General features: G+C 34.6%; 1 protein-coding gene across 1 annotated transcript; it reads left to right on the top strand.

The window, feature by feature from the left end:
• Nucleotides 1–8,422: 8,422 nt before the first annotated feature.
• Nucleotides 8,423–10,227, top strand: LOC127804674 (glutathione S-transferase F12-like). The gene is made up of 3 exons (XM_052341598.1): nucleotides 8,423–8,633; nucleotides 8,946–8,994; nucleotides 9,647–10,227. Exons 1-3 carry the CDS (start codon nucleotides 8,487–8,489, stop codon nucleotides 10,090–10,092), a joined length of 642 nt encoding a protein of 213 aa, XP_052197558.1. The 5' UTR covers nucleotides 8,423–8,486; the 3' UTR covers nucleotides 10,093–10,227.
• The last annotated feature ends 9,416 nt before the right edge of the window (nucleotides 10,228–19,643 follow it).

Genomic DNA, 19,643 nt, shown 5'->3' with positions numbered 1-19,643 from the left:
TATTTGATTAAAGTTGTGGCATAGTTCATTTCGATTTCTCAAAGGGCCAAACTTCGTTGGCATTATCAATTTCAACTTGAACAATAATATGATAATTGAAAACTTAATTATTAAAAAAAGATATAAACATGGTTGCTCTCACATGTTCTTTCTGACGAGGAATGTCAATATTTGGTATATCAATATAAAGATTTTATAATTTTTTTTTTTTAAAAACTCATACAAGTATAACAAAAATAAATCAATAATCATCTTGCAAAACTCAGTATCAAATGATCATATGTAAAAGAATGAAACGGGTCTAGAGATATACTTCACTGATGGTTCCAAATTTGATGGAGAGGCTAGGAAAACTTCCCAAGGCAACAATGATTGCACGTTAACAACTTTCAAACGATTTTTAGGATGACTAGTCCGACCCTTAAAAGCACAAGGGCCCTAGTCAGTCTATGCTCCAAGTAGGGGTTGAGTTTTGCAAGCTAGTCTATGTGCTAGCCAAGTTGCTTGCAGAATGAATAGGCAAAAAATGGGTTCAAAATATCAATGGAGTAAGAATGGGAGCAAAGAGAAAAGGGTTTAGAAGGCTTTAAAGAGGAAGAAAATCTTTGGCTGAGAGAAATTGAATAAAGCATCAAATGCAGCAAAACCTTAAGCATTTCTCTTCTTCTTCTTCTTCCCTTTTATATCAAGCTCCTTGAAAATCCTAAATGCCTTCAAATTAGCCCAAATCGAACAAACGACATGGAGAGAGAGAGAGAGGGGAGGGAGGAGGGAGGAGGGGGGGAGACAAAGAGGAGACAACTAGGACGTAAGTTGTCATTGTCTGCCACGTGTCCCGAATCCATTGTAGAAACGACAAAACAAATGCGCAAATCGCGACCTTTTGCAATAGAAAATATCTACCATTCTAAAAGAATTGTCGATTGTTCGGCACGGACTGATCAACCATTCTAAAGGAATTGTCGATTGATTTGGCCTTTATTTGGTGGATAGCCTTTAAGGTTGGTCAATTGGTTCTGGCCCTTTTGTCCAAGTTTTCAGAAATTGTATCTAAGCTCATCATTAACTCTTAGTGACCCTTTCATCATCTCATGATGAAACCAAGACTCCCATTTATTTTTAATGCCATGCCTGTCAACTCTTGACAATTACTCCTATTAATTTAATCATTGAACTTAATCCGTTAACTCTTAACGATGACATCAATAACTCTTAATGATGATTACAACTTTCATCACTTAGTCAACCACTATACTTGAATATGCGTGTGACCTTCTAGGTTCACTACTAAGTAGCAATCGGGTCACATTAAACTTTTTAACTCAGACTAAGCACTTTGATCTACAACAAGAATCTCTCTATCTCCTTGATGTACCTCGAAAAATCCTGAATGACAACTAGTATTATGTCAGGGCAATCCTACTAGTAATGAAATCATACTTCAAAGACAATCTATTTGGACTTCTGATTCTCATGTACTATAATCCCTTCATTGACTAACATCCCGATAGAGTGAAAGTCATGAACTAATCAAATTCACTAACTCGATAGTTATGTCAAGATCGAGCATGGTATGATTGAGATGATATATCAGAACTTCTCTCGACATTGGAAACACATTTTCAATCATGTGCACTTTGGCCAGGGGTTCGAGCAATCATAATCATCACTGATTGCATATGATGTTCACCTTAAGTCGGAGGTTAATGGATCTCATTAGCAATCATCTGGCTCCAAACGCTACTATTGTGATGCTCTGCTCCCACTTACGGGTGTCACTCGTGAACAATCATCCGAACTACTCACATGCTCGGCAATTTGTGAAGGACGAACTATGTTTCAACATGAAACGCCCTAGGTGGGAACTAGGTTTTATCATTCTCTTCCCTTAATCCCAGGATCAATTAACAGATTTGGACTTTAACCATACCACACTTCGGTAATTAATTTTCATTAAGTTTGCCCAATCGCCATTTTTATTATTTTAATTCTTTTTCTTTCCAAGAATTCCACCGGACTCTATAAAACCTACAATTTAAATCAACCCATTGATTTTTACTAATTTTAGAAAAAAAAACTCATATAATTTAAATTTCCAAACAATTTGGCATTTTCTCCAAAATACCCAAAATTCATTTATTTTTGAAAATTTCTCCGGGGCCTATAATCAACCAAGAAATGCCCCCAAAACCCCATAATTTTTGACATTTTTTTTTTAAAAATTGATCGGCGGGGCCAATTGGCTCGCTTAGAACCCGTGCGAGCTTGCTGCGCGCACCCGCCTGCACTCCCCACCGTCCGCTGTTGCGCACTCGGCTGCGCGCCGGCTCACCCACGCGCGCTGGGCCTCGCTTGCTGCCAGCTGTGGCCCCTTGCAGGTCCAGGCTGCTGCCACCTGCCAACCTCACTCTTTCCTTATTTTTTTTTCTTCTTCTTAGGCTTCCTAGCCCAAATTTTTCAGAAATTAAATACTAATAAAATAGATAAAAAATCTACATTTTCACTCCATTTGACTCTTTAGCCTTCAACCTTGAAAACCTAATTTTATTCAAATATTCTATTGAGCTCTACAACGAACTATGAGAGTCTTACCCAAAACACTTGGAAATAACCATCTACTTATACAACTTACATCCAAAATAAAACACACCCATGGCTTTAAGCTTTAACAAGCCATTACCAACCAAATAAATTACAACATGAATCAAATAGAACTAAATAGGCTTCCATAAGCCATACAATGATCTTGAGTCTTCATTCTCATGCCTCCGCATGTTATCCCATCTTTGCATTGACTTTTTCATGTCTTGACAACCTATATGTGAAGGTAAAACCTTATGAGTTATTAAGCTTAGTAAGAGTGCAATGACAATAAGCATGAACATGAATATAAAATGTGATGGCAATGCATGCAATGTAATAAGTTAGGACTTCCACATCCTCACAATCACCTTGGTTTGAGACTTAACCTACCCTACCCACACAACCTCATGGCCATAGGTCCTTGAACACAAACAACATGCCAATGTACACATAAAAATTCATGAACCATACTTACAACCTTGCTAGCCACCATCCCATGGGACTATCCCTTACCTTAAATCCTTTATATCATCCACCATCTTCAACTTCAAGACTTTCTTTTCTTTTAATTCTTAAGAGAAAACAAAACTTTGGTGACTAAAGGCTTTCTTGAATATTGGAATAAATGAAAGAATAAGAAGACTTTCCTCAAAACAAACCAAGAGCTTACCTTTGCTCTTTCTTTCTTTCTTCTTCTCTTCTTCTTTTTCTTTTTTCTTTAAATGGCCAAAAGGAGATTTGTCTTCCCAACTTGCCATTTTATATTAATTTTCCCCACTTTCAAGAATGGATCATAACCCTTGGATTTTTATGAATTTAAGAGAATAAATCATAGTCCTTCACCAAAAGTACAATCCATGTGCTTTATAAAGAATAAATCTTGGCCATTCACTTTTCTTTTAAAAAATAAATTTTAGCCATTGAAAGAAACACACTATATGGCCTTTAGGTCTTGATAAATATCCACCATTGGATCTCATTCATTTTCTAAGACAAGATCTTAGCCACACAAGAAAGTGTAATCCATGTGCTCTTCTCATCTTAAATCCAGGCCTTTGAATTTTTCAAGAATCATCCACTACTCTTGGATCAAGCCTTCTAATCCCATAAATAGAATTTTTTTTTCTATTTATTTAATTTAGACTATTTTCAAACCCATCATATGAGAGACCACTTGAGAGACATATACCATTTCTTTCCCATTTAATTTAATGGGACCATTTTTCATTATTATTGTTTGACCTTTTTTCATTTCTTTTAAATTTTCTTTTAATCCAACACAATCATGGCTCTCATTAAATGCATAATGACCATATATCATTTCTTTTTACATTTATTAAATTCTCTTTTATCTTGGACCACACATTGCCATGTGTCACTCTAAAACACAAGTCTTTGCCTCCAAGCTTCCATTACAACCATCCATGTGGCATCACCATATTAATTCACCAATTTAGGAAAAAAAATCAATTATTTATCACATAATTGAATATTCACTATTTTCTTTATTTTTCATAATTAAATATTTTTATAGAATTTCACTCCAAATTAATAGAATGCCCCTTGTGAATTATTAATCCCATTTATCTTCACATAAATACAAAAATAGAAATTTAATTCACTTACATACTTAATTCCACTTAGGAATTATTTTTAATTTGCTAAATTACCCTTTATTAGACTTTATTATTCAAATTATCAAAATGTCTCTCTCATAGGGCACCATTATTCTCAAAAATCCATCACCTTCTCAATGGCATTTTTGAAAGTTTCTTACTTCATTTTCCATTCTCCTAACACTAGAAACACTGGGTGTTACAACTACATAGAGACCATATAGTTCATCGCCCATTTGAAAATTAGGTGATTCTTAGCAACGACAAATCTTAGATACCAACATACAAGACAATTGTATTGCCTCCGGTCTAAAAACCAATAACAGAACCGAAGCCAGCAACAGATCATAGATCCTCTCAGCTATATAATCTATCACTTGCGTCACATTCAGTAAATGTTTCACTACAATCTACCCACATATCTACTATATCCATCTCATAGATTATAGTATACCACTCATTATCTTTTATCATTAGTATCTCATACTAATCAAAAGTTACCCATGTGTCAGTCCATAATTGACCAATCATAGTCCCCTTCTAAGAAGTCTAAGGATCGAGAATAACCTTAAGAAATTCTTAATTCAAAGATATTTGTCACATATTCTTAATACTTAAAAATAAGACTTTCATTAAGAAATTTAGGGACTCATTCATATATATAAAGATTGAAGATATATGAATAAAGATATATTCTTAAAATATGAAAATATATTTTATTATATTTGCAAGAATTACATCATTAATTCTATAATTACAATTGCTAGATGCCACATAAATCTAGTATTAAGGCACTAACACTAACATTTTCTCTTTTCTCTCACATGGTTGCTCCATTTACCATTGGCCACCATTGCCCACCTTTCACGATTACTGCTTGTCACTATCTCAAGTAGGGTTGCAATCGAGCCAAGTTTCGCTGAGCTCAAGTTCAACTCGGTGAGTGAGCATATGGGCTCGAGGTCGAGGTTAAGCTCAACTCAAGCTTTAAAGCCTGTCTAGAGCTCAACTTGTCCAAAAGCTCTGCAAGGGCTCAAAGTTGTAGGTGCAGGCGGTGAATGGGTTGGTGTTGCAGGTATCTGATCAAAGAACGCAAATTGATTGGAGAGAAGACGAATGGTTGGCGATTGCCTTCACTGGTTGGTCAGAGAAGGTGGACAATAGGTATCAATTGCAGGTTGCAACTAGTGAAGAAGAGGAGAAAATGAACAAAACAAGCACAGAAAGGTTACCTCTACTGGAGATGGAAAGAGAGGACAGCCCCCTAAATCAATCATTCAAATCTAAAAAATATATGATATAGATATAATGATGATATGTATAGTATGTCCTTTTGTTTAAATAATATATTTATAAAATTATGAATAAATTTTTTAATATATTTATAAATGAGTTAATTGCAAACTTTTAATTGGATCTGTTCTCAAATCTTTAATCGAGTCAGCTCGCGAGCTAACAAGTCGAGTTTTACTGATATCAAACTTAGTTCGTTTATAAATTAAGTTTCAAAATTAGACTCAATTTTGGTTCATTTATCTTAACAAACAAACTTGAAAGATATTTTATCGAATCCAACATTGAGTTACTCATGAATGACTTGATTCATATGCAACCATAATCTTAAGAAATTTCTATTATGGATACATCAAAACCCCAATAAAGTGTTCATAGATCCAGAACCACATTTGGGGAAGATAGAGGAGCAGGTGAAGATGACGTTTGGAGTAACGGTTCTTTTTGTGGTAGTTATTCGTGGTGTTGGATGGCAGAGGGCATTATAGAGGATGGCAGTGGTGAGGCGAGACAGATGGTAGGGAGGATGGCGGTCCGACATCGACGCTGGTGTGGTGTTGGTGTCCAAAGAGACAAGTGGAAGGAAAGAGTTAAAAAGGGTTTGTCTAGTGGCTCCGTGCATTTTGACAAAGGCTCCCTCTCTATACACCTAACCCGTTACTTGTGCGCAAGTTGGGTTGGTTACTTATTATGCCAGCCCAAGTTGCTTGAATGGTCACAACTGGGCTGCTCTTTTATTTTGTCCTTTTTGCATTTTCTTTTTTCATTTTAACAAATTCTAAAAGTAAATACATTTTAGTCATACTTAAAAAAATTAGGAGAAAAATAGAAATATAAAATGTTACAAAAATATCTTTGACTTAGTATTACTTAAAATCGTCTAAAAAACCTGAAGTCTCTTGGAATACCTTAAAAAATCTGGGGAAACTCTTAAAGGAAGTAGATATTTTCAGAATCTTCTAAGATTGGGAGTGGCCATTCCTTTCATTTGATCTCGTTAACAATCCAAATTAGTGAACTGAGAGGATGTTTGGCTTACCCTTTTTAAAAGGAGCTTTTAAAATAGTATAAAACTTAAAATTTGAATAGTATTTTAGGTGATAATATATTTGAATAAATGTGGTTTAAATTATTAATTATATAGTTTGTGTTTAGTTTGAAAAGATGATAAATTATCAAGAGTTACAAAAAGAAAAAAATAGACATGTTGTTAAATAATTTAAATAAAATATTAAATATATTAATTTAATATACATTAATATATATGTATATATGTTAAATAAATATATATATATATATATAGTGAATAGAGGAGGCGACAATAGAGGCAATGAAGGTGCCAGCAATGGAGGCTAACAGACAATGGAGATGGGTCTAATGACGGACAACAAATGATGAACAAACAAAGATGGAGGTTGATGAGCGACGGAGATGGGTCTAGCTAGAGGCAACCATCGGAGATGAGTTTGGCGGTGGCGGCGAAGAGAAGGCAAAGGGATGAAGAAGAATAGAAGTTGGAAATATGTATCTTGTTTGAGGGTAAATCAGTAATTTACTTAGTCAACGCAAAAAGTTCATAGGAGCTTATTTAGAAAAGTTAGGGGATGAGCTTTTGAAAAACACTACTAAATTAACTTAAAAGTTAGGTAGTGTTTAAATTCTTAAATGTTATCAAACACTTTAAAAAATAAGATACTTAAGTTATAAATGAAATAAATAACTTATAATTGGTCAAATCGATAAGCAAAACACTCCCTAAATATCATAAGAACTCTCATTTCTCTAAACAATCTATTAGCCATAATCATACCAAATCCTTTATAAATCTAGCTCCTATAAAAAAAGGTAGCCAAAGACATCATTTTAGGTTCAAGCCATTCTCGAAAGAATCAACAATTATAGCATGAGCTAAAGCAGACAACCAAAACTTGCTAATTAACTTGTTTAAAGTGGATGGTTGTGGGTTGTTCTTATTAAAGTTGGAGGATTTCTGATAGTGTAAACCATGATAGATAAAAGTGATGATATATACTAGTTGAAATTGATGAGAAGTTAATTGTGTGTTGAGTAGCTAGCTAGCTAGGCTCTAACAAAAGTTACAGTAAACGACTTTGAAGCATATAAAAAATAATAATAATAATAATAATTTTTAGATATGTTTGTCAATTCTCTATCTAATAAAAATTAGATTAAATTTAATTAGATAAAAATAATTTTACTATTAATTACGTATTACAGATGCTTTTAATAAGATTAATATCACTCCAAGTACTCCAAGTGATGATATTTTGTGTAATGTTAATTTAAAGGCAGCTAGCTAGCATAAGGCAGGCGCTGGTTCGTCGGTCTAGTCGTAAGACTCTGAGAGTGGAGGCCCAACTACCGGTTGGCATTGAGCATGTGCTAACCCCCAGAAGCCAACGCCAAGCACTGAAAAAACGCAACGTAAGAATTAGAACTTATTTGAAGTGACGAGAAGAAAAAATAAAAGAAATAAAGAAGATTTATTTATGTATTTTAAAATCATTTAACACTTCTATTTTTATAATTCTACTAGGTCTGTGTATGAGTAGTTTTAACGTATAACTATTAGAATTTGGGAAATTAAAATAATAATATTATTACTAACGATTTCGAAACCTCAAATTCGAATGCTGTATGTAAATCTCGATTATATATAGTGTTTTTGAGTTAAAAATTGTACTACTTGAGGGGAAGATGAGTCTCCCATGCAATGCAAAGCCCACGTGGCAACCCCCACACTTTCCAAAGCAGTGCTTTCAGAAGAACTGTTCATTTAATTAATTAATCAATCAATTAATTATTAGTTAATTGGGTCCTGCGCCCCCTCTCTCCCTCTCTCTCTCTCTCTCTATATATATATATGTATAAGAGGATGGTGGCTCTCTCAATATCAACTGGCCTGGAAAGTCAGCATATATATACAGTATATGCAAATATCAAAGCTGTAGAAGCTGAGAGTGAAGAGAGAAGATGGTGGTGAAGGTGTATGGTGCAGAGAATGCTGCTTGTGCACAGAGAGTGATGGCTTGTCTTGTGGAGCTGGGTGTGGATTTTGAGCTTGTCCATGTCGATCTTGACAAAGGAGAGCATAAGAAACCAGACTTTCTTCTTCTTCAGGTGAGACCTAGGCTAGCTATCTCGCTAAGAGGTTTCTTCTTCTTCTTCTTAATTCTTCTTCATCACAGTGATGTCTCTCTCTATATATAAATGATCCAAGGGCTACAAAACAATAATTAAAAGCTATGATATATATGTGAAGATCAGTGCTGGATTGTTATTTAATAAATCATGAAATGATTAGCTCCCTGTTTCCTTGGTCATAATATATAATAGACCAAGGTGAGTTTTTCTTTAATTTCCATTAGTTTAATTAATTTACCAATTAATATGAAAATATGGATGATTAATTATGTATATGGTCATTCGCAGCCCTTTGGACAAGTTCCTGCTATAGAGGATGGCGATTTCAAGCTCTTCGGTAAGCGAACTCATCCACGCAACTCTATTAATTAGTAATCAAAATTTCCCAACTTTTTTAATTATTACAAAATCATCCCAACAATTTGTAAAAATAACTTATTACACTTACTATAAAATAACAAAATTAATTTATTAATAATGAGACATTCATAATGATCTTCTAATCTTTTTTGTCTTTACCGAAAGTTGCCTAGTTTACATTTTCAACATCCCCCCCCCCCCCTCCCCAAAAAAAAAAAAAAACTTATGTGGTTTTCTTGTCACAAAATTTGTGGAAAATTTTAATTAGCCATGAATTTTCTATTATTTTTTGCTCCAAAACTCATGATTAATTCATTTTTTTTATTGTATGAGTTAGAAAATTCAACCAAGGGAAACTATTTTAAAAGAAAATGAAAAATGAAAATAGAGAGTGATGAAAATGTTATTTAGATATAGAGTTTTAATATATTTTGTGTCACATTTTAAAAAATTATGGGTAATAAATTTTTACCATTAATGTTGAGTGTGACATAAAATATCAAAACTTTATGCCAAAATAGCATTATTATATATACAGAGAAGCAAACTCTTATGAAAGGCGTTCATCAACTTTTAATTAATTTGGTTCTATATATTAATTGGGTTTTGAATGTATATATATTGTGCAGAGTCAAGGGCAATCATAAAGTACTACGCAGCAAAGCATGCGAGCCGAGGCCCCAACCTGATCGGAAGCGGGCTGGAGGAGAGAGCGTTGGTTGATCAGTGGTTGGAGGTGGAGGCTCACAACTTCAACGAGCTTGTCCACGCGATGGTGCTCCAACTTCTGATCCTGCCCCGAATGGGCGAGCCCGGCAACTTACCCTTGGTCCGCAGCTGTGAGAACAAGCTGGAGAAGGTGCTTGATGTGTACGAAGAGAGGCTGTCCAAGAGTAAATATCTCGCCGGAAACAACTTCACCCTGGCGGACTTAAGCCACCTTCCGGCGATGAGGTATCTGGTGAATGAAATTGGGCTGGGGCACTTGGTGATGAGTCGGAAGAACGTACGTTCTTGGTGGCTGGACATTTCGAGCCGACCAGCCTGGAAGAAGATAGTGAAGCTCATGGGCTAACCTAATGGATGGCTACCCAACGTGCATGGACGAATAAGTTATAATATAATCTTTTTACGTTTTGTGTACGACCTGTTAAACGTTATGGAAAGCTTTACTTAATTTAGGGCAATCTTCGTGCGTGTAGAAAATGCTATTAATTACATATAAACATTTAAATTATGCATGGTGATATTTTAATTAAAAGTATTGAGCTATATTAATCAATTAATTACTATAGAAAATTCATGACTGTAGTATTAATAAAATAGATTCTTATCGAGATATAATATAAATTTATTTGACAGAAAATATCGTCGTTAAGACACTCGACTCTTTAAAAAGGAAAATAATAAGAGGGTGTTAAAAAGATCTAAAACACCACCTACTAGTGTTAGATCTCAATATCAAATGTTACCAATCTGACCCTAATAAGTTTCTATAACCTAGATGGTAGAACTGAGATCCATTGGGCAATTCAGTACTAATTTATATATTGAATGAATTTTTTTTCTTTTTTTACTGGATCAACCTAATCTCTTTAATCAAAAATTTAATTTAATTCATAATAAAAAGGTTCTCAATTTTACCTAATCATTATTAGGATTAACTTAACCTTAAGCTAATTCTTCATGATCCATATTAACCCTCCTAACTTGAGTTAATTACACAAGGTAATGTCTTATTTAACACGGGCCATTACGTATTTATATAACTGATCTTGGACCAACTACGTGTAGTCAACTTGGGCCAACTATACACATGAAGCTACCTTGGGCCTAACTTTAGTTTTTGGGCTCTTAAATAAAGAACTTGGGCCTTATCCGTTAAAATATTCTACAAACCCATTAGGAAACCCACGTGGCGTAACTTAAATAAATTCTTGGATCTCCACTTAAAATCTACTCTGGCCTAAATTCGGGCCCAGTTTTTTATTATATTCAGGATCCGGTAGCCTAACACTCTTAGGCCCAATACAAGCCCAATATTTGAACAATTTACTGACACCACAATACAACAACCAATATAACCTAAATTGCTCCCAGCCCAGCCGAGACACCCCTTAAAGTCCATTTATTCTCTTAATAACTAAATGCAATCAAAACACACACGTGTACATAATCATTCTTGACTGTTCCACAATACAGCATATCCTCCAAGAAAGAAATGAGGCACTAATGATCGTAGTTACATTTTAAAATGCCATCCCAAGTTCTCTTTGACATTATTTTTTAATCAACAACTATATTATATGTCCAAAAAAAAAAAAAATGACCATAGTGTCTCAATAAATCTAAAATAATTACACACAACTCAATTATTACAAATTAATTAAAAATAAAAATTTATCCTTAAATGGGGGAAAGTGAAGTTAATTGAAGATTTAAGAGAAACAAATAAGAAAAAAAATTAAAATATGTAACCATTAAACTGGGGCTTAGCTCGGCTCAAGCCTTAAAGCCCAACTCAAGCTTGAGCTTGGCTCATCAAGAAGCTCAGCAAGGGCTCGTATTTGTAAGCGATCGCAGATGGCTAATGGGTTGGTGTTGCAGGTGTCCGACGGTTGGAGAAGGCAAACCAGTTGGAGAAAAGGGGCAAACGACAATTGCCTTCATCGGAGAAGGTGGATGGTCATAGGCACGGAGGTTGCACACTAGTCAGTCGTCAAAGAAGATGGACAGTAGCAACAGGCAATGTGGATCATCCTGTCAGAAGGAGAAATAAGAGGAAGATGCGAATGTCCGTTGAAGAAGAAGAGGAGGAATAGACGACCGAAGTAAAGAGGGACATGAGAAAAAAAATAGGAGAAATAATGAGGCTTCTTAGAAAGACGACCTTACTAAAATCCCAATAATAAATACATATGATATAAATATAATAATGACATTATGTATGTAGAAGTATGTATGTTAAATCATATATTTATGAAATATACATCTAAATATATATATATATTATTTAATTATAAAATAATATATTTATAAAATTATAAATAAATTTATTAATGTATTTATAAACAAACTTGTTTTCACGAGTTAATCACGAATTTTTAATCGAATCAGCTCGCGATTCAATAATCGAGCTAACTCGCGAGCTAACGAGTCGAGTTTTACTAAACTCAATCTCAGTTTGTTTATAAATCAAATTTCAAAGTTAAGTTCAAGTTCTAGTCGTTTATTTTAACAAACGAATTTTGTAATACATGAGATTTTTAAACTCAAAATATTTGAGGAAACAAGACGTTTCAAAAGATTATGAAAGTCCTGAGATAAAAGTTTAGTTTTTGAATTAGGGGCAAAATTGTAATTTTAAAGCTTGGGTAGAAGTGCAATTTTTGAAAAGATCAAGGAATGGGTGAGATTCAAAGATAGCTCGGGGACCTAGATGAAATGGATTTCAAACTTCATTTCAATATGACTTTAAAACATTTGGATTTCAAAACTTATTAAATATGACTTTGGATTTCAAATAACATTCCCATTTGCTTTGGATTTCAAATAGAATTCCAATATAGTTTGGGACACGTGGCGGGATAGGATTGACACAAGTGGTAGAGTAATGATTACTGCGTTAGGTGGCGGCACGTGATAGGCTTGGGATTTCTATAAATAGGACCAAGGTTTACCTAAAGCTTATCCCTGAATTGAGCCGAGATTGTGAGGTTGTGAGGTGAAGATTGTATTCTTGAAAGAAATAGGGAGATTTTGCAAAAAGAATGAGTGAAATCGATGGAGAAATGAGGAAGAAGCGAGCATCGCTAGAGTTTTTGAAGCTTTACCAATGTTCTGGCCAAACCTGATGAAAAATAGTGAAGTAAATATGATTTTTTGTTATATTCCTGTAGAGAGGGAAGAGATGGAGTCATAGGCTCAAATGGGGGTTGAAACGGAGCTAAAACAAAGAAGTTATGACTGAAAAACTGTGTAGTGTCGTCGTCACATGAGAATGAGGCAGCGCATGATCTGCATGGGCCGGCAGAGGTTGCGCGTAGCAACGTGTGGGCCACCTTCTGCTGGTGTGTGAGGGCATGTGAAGGGCCCTTTTTGCCTGGAAGTTTTGATATCAACTCCTATTTTAATTCCCTGCAACCTCATATAAAAATATTTGATATTTAGTATATAGGAACTGATGTTTTCTATAGAAACTTAAGCCCGCTAACTGTGAACAATACACCCGAAAGGTAAACAATCAAGATGAGTGATTCGTGCATGCTTTTTGCTTCCTCTTGATCACTCTTGGTTTCATTTGTTGGTGGGTTGTTGCCTACATCTCACGTTTCCTTTGCTTTGGGCATATCCATTCTACTTTGCTTGCATCAGGATTGATAATGATGACTTTCGTGTATAGCTTTTGGCTTGCATATCATATTCCTTTTTCTGTGTCATACATCATGTCATTTTGGTGGTTGTGGCTAGTTAGTGGCTTGTCATGTGTGAACTATCACGGGGGCTGACCGCGTGAGCCTATGTAAGGGGACTACATCACGCCTGTGTAAAGGGGTCGAGGGGTTTGAACATGGAAAGTAATGACCCGAGCATATCTCTTTCTATTTTGCTCGCATCACGGTGTTTGTGGCTAATTGGTGGGTTATCATGGTGATCAGGGAACAATTCGAGGCTTAGAGGTGGGGCTAAGGAGTTGGGACCTCGATTACGTGCCTAGAGGTGGGGCTGACATGATGATTGATGTAGGAAATGGTGATAAAGGAAGATCCTTGTTGTTCTTAATGCTTGTTTGCTTATGCATGAATTGTTTCCTTTCTTGAATTACTCTCTGAGATGATTTTTTTCTTATGTACACATGCATGTATCTTCATTTTAGAACCATCTCACTTAGATGTAATAATCTAAGTTGGGTATTTTATACCCCTTGAATTTTTAACATCCCAGGTATGTCCAATGTGCTATGTCACCCAAAGACAAGCAAGGGAAAAGACAAAACGGTGGCTAAATTTTAGTTTAATTTTTTGTTAAACGTGTACTACAGATCTTCATATAAAAAGGAGTTATTGTAACTTTTTTTATTTTTCAGTATATTTTTAAGATAGATGTCGTATAAAAAGGCTACTACTATGAGTTTATTTTGAAGCTTATGTATCACAATTGTATAAACATGGGATACAATAAGAGTTGGGTTTATTTTTATGCTGTTGAGGGTGTATGTCGTGGTTTCTATATATTGTGAATATTGTAAGAGTTTATTTGTTGGGTTTTGGAGATTACACAAATTATATTTGTATTAAACATTTTATAGCAAAAATTCTTATTATATAGCTTTAACTAGCCTTCAAGTTTGATCATTCGCTTCCGTTAATAAGGATTTTCATAACGTCGTGTGGAATATTAATTTGTATTTAGCATCATCGTATAGATAAAAAGTGGGGCATTACAAATTTAAATAATTTTTTTTATCAAATCAAACACCAAACCACACACCAACGACTTTGGTTCTCATTTGCGACCCTGGCCACTAAAGTTATAGAAATTGAAGAGAAATTGTCCTCACAAAACATGAGTACAAAATTTTATTGATAATCGACCAAACTTTATGCGCAAGTTACCACAGTACTAGTAGTGATCTATAATTTAATTAATGTTGACACATAATATTTTTATCTTTTAATTTTAAAAAAATATACATAATTAATTCGTCACTCTAGCTAATTGGTAAAAATAGCCAGAAAAATTAGATACAAAATACCCAATGGGAGGGCGCAATTGTAAATTCAAATTGATATTCCCTTTTTTTAAATAAATTATCTTACAAAATTAACATTTGGACATGTGAAATGTGACTGAATTTAATGGTCTCTTTACCCAACCTAGCGTAGCCTAGGTGGTTGGTAACTTAAAAAAATAAAAAAAACAATAGTCCGTGTGCTTGAGTTTAATGATTTTTTAAACAAATCATTAAATTCAAGCACAAATTGGTTCCATATACTTAATCTAATAAATCTATTTTTATTAAGATAGAATTATCTTTTTTTATCATTTTAATTATTGATATTTGTTGACGTTCGGAATTGGTCGACGATGATTCGTTGGCCCACATTAGTTTAGTAGATCCGAGAAGGAGATAATGAGGTATCTTGGTTCAATGTCTTGACTCGCCGGCCCTTCCCTGCAAAGTATTCCGATGCCCAAGTCAGTGAGCGAGCAAGTAAAATGTGCAAGGTATTTGTTCGTGGATCCAAGAAAAAACATACCCTGGCTCTCAGAAGAGCTGGCTGATATATACCCCAAGACATGCTTTTCTGTCTCCCCTGTACGTATACAGATGATGGGATGGAATAGCTGACGTCGGTGGGGACGGCCATGCCGTAGCAAGGTGTCGACAAGACCCTCATTAATGTGAATGGGATCCGCCATTAATGAGGATGATATTTGAGGTGAACGTGCGGAAACTCAGACGCGACTGTAATGATGTTGTAAAAGAGGGGCTAAGATGGGACCAGCGTGGCCCAGCCAAATGGACCGAGAAAATGAGGCTGAATAGTCCAGTTTGGGTGACCCTTGGCCAAATGATATCCGTGGCATACGTCTTTCCCTTTACGCGAGCTAATCGATTGCGCCAACGAACTGTAAGGGTCGCTGGAAGCTCGCTCAAAATGTAGCTGGGAGCTCGCCCGAGTACATTAATAAGTTAATGGCGTTACCGGGAGCTTGCTTAGTTCCGCCCTATAAGCACGGGCGCCAGCAATGTGTGAGCTCGCTTTGATGGGAGGTTTCCCGAATCTTAAGCGGTTGGGTCGGTCCATTGACGTAAGTCCGACCCGCATAGTATAGAGCGAAAAATACCCTGTAACATTAAAATAATTATGTCATTTATTATTTTATTTACTAACAATATCCTTTTCAATCACAATTTTTTTAATTTTTTTATAAAATAAAATTTATTTTTTTATTTTATTAAATATTATAAAACAAATATTAAATAATTTTTTCTCTAAATAGAATATATCCGAATAGATTTTATCCGGATAGAATCTATTAAAATTTATGTGGATAGGGGTGTATGAATCTATTGAGTGCATAGCATCAGCTTTAAAGAAGAAACCATTAAATTCGTCCCACAGACGTAATATAGATGGTAGTTAAGTAACAGATTGTAAATAAGAATGCAGATTCGAGTCATGACAGTTATAATGAGAGAATTTTATCTTTTTATAGGCGTGACTTCTTATAGACAGTATATATTAGGTCTCTTACTTGACGTATCACCATATATCATAATTAATCTCTTCCACATGTACGGAGTACTGTGAGGGCCTTTTAAGGCGAGGACCGCACCTTTGCAGAGCAGACAAAGAAACCATTAAATTCGACCACTTATCCTACTGACATTGGGCTACTGCCGAGGTGGTTTGGGCCAATAGTGAGCCAAGAAATCTTGAATGGTAGGCGGCATTTTCGAGGAATACAAGTAGCTTCTGATGTTTTTCAGATTTAAGAAACATCTCAAATAATTAGTGAATTACAACTCTATTTGTACGTTCAACCACAATGAATGCGTAGCTTCATGGTGAGGATGATGGGTACAATATATTAACAATTTTTTTTGAGATTCAGACAGCTTTACAGATAAATTTACAGATTAAAGATTAGCCGTGGAGGTGGAGCCCTCATAGTTGCTATTTTAAATGTTTCAAAAAGAAGTGTGAGTGGTTGACTAGGGAGGGGCTGCTGTGGATGAGAGTTGGCCAATCGTCCCTCTTTAGACTCACCCCCTCTCCAGCCTATCTTTTACTCTTTAGACATTTATATTTGTTGTTTGGATATATATGTTCTGATACCAAAAAAAAAAAATCCCATAATAATTATTGTTACATGGAATGTTTTTGGCTTGCCCTATCAGGAATTTGGAATTTATTTAAACTCATAAACATTATGTTAAAATCTAAGTTCACAATTTCAAATTTGACTAACTTCCTACTTGGTTAAAACTTAGATAAAATTTATGGTACAAGACCACTTGAACAATAACGAATTTAGAAATTAAATTCTTATTCTCAAATTCATGTATAAACTAATGTGCTCAAATTTCTTCTTCTTTTTTTTTTTTTTGTTAATACATCATCACGAGCTTCGCCACTGTTCGGTCCTACAATTTTAGTAAGAAAAATAAATTAGGGAATCCAGTAGACATGTTTCGACCCTTAATACAATCATAAACGTGAGGGCGATAAGTATTTTTCATTTTTCAGGATCGTTTCTTATTTGTTGAACTATCTCTTACTTAAAACTCGAACACGAAATTTGAGGGTCCAAAAAATAACACTCCATCACATTTTTTTCTTTGCCAATTAATCTAAATCCGAGGCGTTCAAACTCCTTTTTTTGACCAACATACACTGCCATTAACAGACAGTGGTGCAACAAAAGACTAGACTTTTTATTGGGAGACCGTAAGCAAGATGATGTTAGGGGAACAGCATAAGCAGTACAGTGAATTGGAAATCACTTTTATTAATTAATTTAATCAAAGCCGCCGTGAGGTCCAAAAAAGGGCGAGACATATTGATTACTTCCCATGGACATAGCCTGTTTTGTTTTCCACATCTCCTCTTGGTCAAGCCAAGCTAGCCCCACTAGTTTTCCCCCCCACGTGTCTACGCCATGCATGGATTTTGCCTTTGAATTGCTTCCTAATTAGTGGAGTTTTGCATGGTAAAAAATAACAGTGATGGGTAACTAACAACATTACTTTATTTTAAAGTTATAAAGTCCAATTTGTAATTATGTATGTACCCTGGAGGGACTCAATTACAGAAGTAGATAATGCTTATTCTCCCACTATATATTAAAATAATAATATATTTTATTTAATCATATCTTCTTCACAACCCCCATAAGGCATGTATAAGGCATGTAGAGGAGGAGAAGCCCTACTAGCATAGCTTAGTAGTTGAGGCTATATATGTGTTAGTCTTAAAAAATTTTAGATTCTAGTTGTTATATAGTCGGTTACAGATCTTATATTCAAATCTCGTTACTGAGTTTCGTGATTTACCTTTCTTGTAAAAATTTTAGGACTGAGTTGCAAGGAGGTCCTTAAAATGAAAAATTTCACCCTTTAATCCCAAAGATGGAGGAAGAGAAGACTAGAAATAATTATATAGATATATGCACCCCAAAAATGCTGTTAATTAGGCAAGGTGGTGTCCGGTCCACGTAGGGAAGGGAACCGTGGAAATCGAAGTAGATCCAACATTTGTTGGGTTTAGTTTGATTTCGGTTCGTAAATTTAAAAAGTTGAGGATTTTGGTTCTATTTCGCTTTAAAGTACTGAGCAAATTAAAATTATGAAAATCTATATATATTTTTCTTTCTCCCCCTGCCTATACAGAGACAGACCACCATTAATTATAATTATTAATTAGTTATCTGGTTTATTGGGTTGGATTAAATTTTAAATGTATATTTTAAAGTAGTGTTTGTTAATCAAGATATAAATAAGAAAAAGTGAGATATAAAAAATATTTCGAACAAAAAGATTTTTTATTGTATTTGTTAAATCTATCTAAAAAAAAATCACATGACTTCTCATTTTAGACTTTCTAGATAAATTTATATCTCTCCCATTTGAATGAGTTATCTTGAATCTTACAGATAAATTATCTTGATACAATTTTATCTTACTCGTTTTAACAAACGCTACTTAAGAAAATAACTAAATAAATTAAGACTATGATAGGGATCAAAATTAGCTATAAATAATAATAAATAAATAAATAAAATGACAGTGCTACTGCTTCGTCTTGCCTCTTGTGCGTCGATCGCCATTGTAGCGAGAGTTAGGGAAACGATAAGAGAAGAGATGACGACGACGAGAGAAAGGCGGTGAGAAGTGATTGCTGGAGAAGAAGCGAAAATGAGAGTGAGAAAAGGAGAAAGAAGTTTTGGGTTAGTTTTATCCCAAAACTAATGACACCCCATTACATGGTGAATAAAATTGCACTCACGAGAACATATTCCTCAAAAAATTGGTAAGAGACCACCATTAGGGGGTGTTTGGTTTATTATTTTTTTTTATAACTTTTAAATTATTTAATTTTTAAATTGTATAAAGTATAAAAGTTGGATAACATTTAAAATGATAATGTGTTTTTAGTTAATAGTTATCTATTTAGTTTGAAAGAGCTAATAAACTATCAAAATTTGATCCAAAAAATCAAAATAGACATGTGTTGAATGATGTAAATTTAATTTATAAAAATATTAATTTTTTATAAAAATATATTAATTTAATATATATATATATATATATACGGAGGAGGCAACAGTAAATGAAGGAGGCGATAGGGTGACAGCAAGAGACGAACGGCTGGGACGACAGTGAGAGGTGAACAGTTGGAACAACGGTAAGAGGCAAACGATTGGTGCGACAACAATGACAATGACAATGACAATGACGACAGATGACGATGACAGTAACGATTGGAGAGAGGTCTAGTAGCGGCGATGACAACAAAGACACAGAATGAAGATGAGGGTATGGTTGGAATTATATATTTTATTTGATGGCAAAACAAACATTTTGTTTGTCAACACATTGAGCTCTCCATAACGTTT

Source organism: Diospyros lotus, chromosome 6, assembly GCF_014633365.1.
Source record: "Diospyros lotus cultivar Yz01 chromosome 6, ASM1463336v1, whole genome shotgun sequence".
Taxonomy (NCBI): domain Eukaryota; kingdom Viridiplantae; phylum Streptophyta; class Magnoliopsida; order Ericales; family Ebenaceae; genus Diospyros; species Diospyros lotus.
The sequence above is the reverse complement of the archived record's forward strand: the minus strand, read 5'-3'. Positions and strand labels throughout refer to the sequence as shown.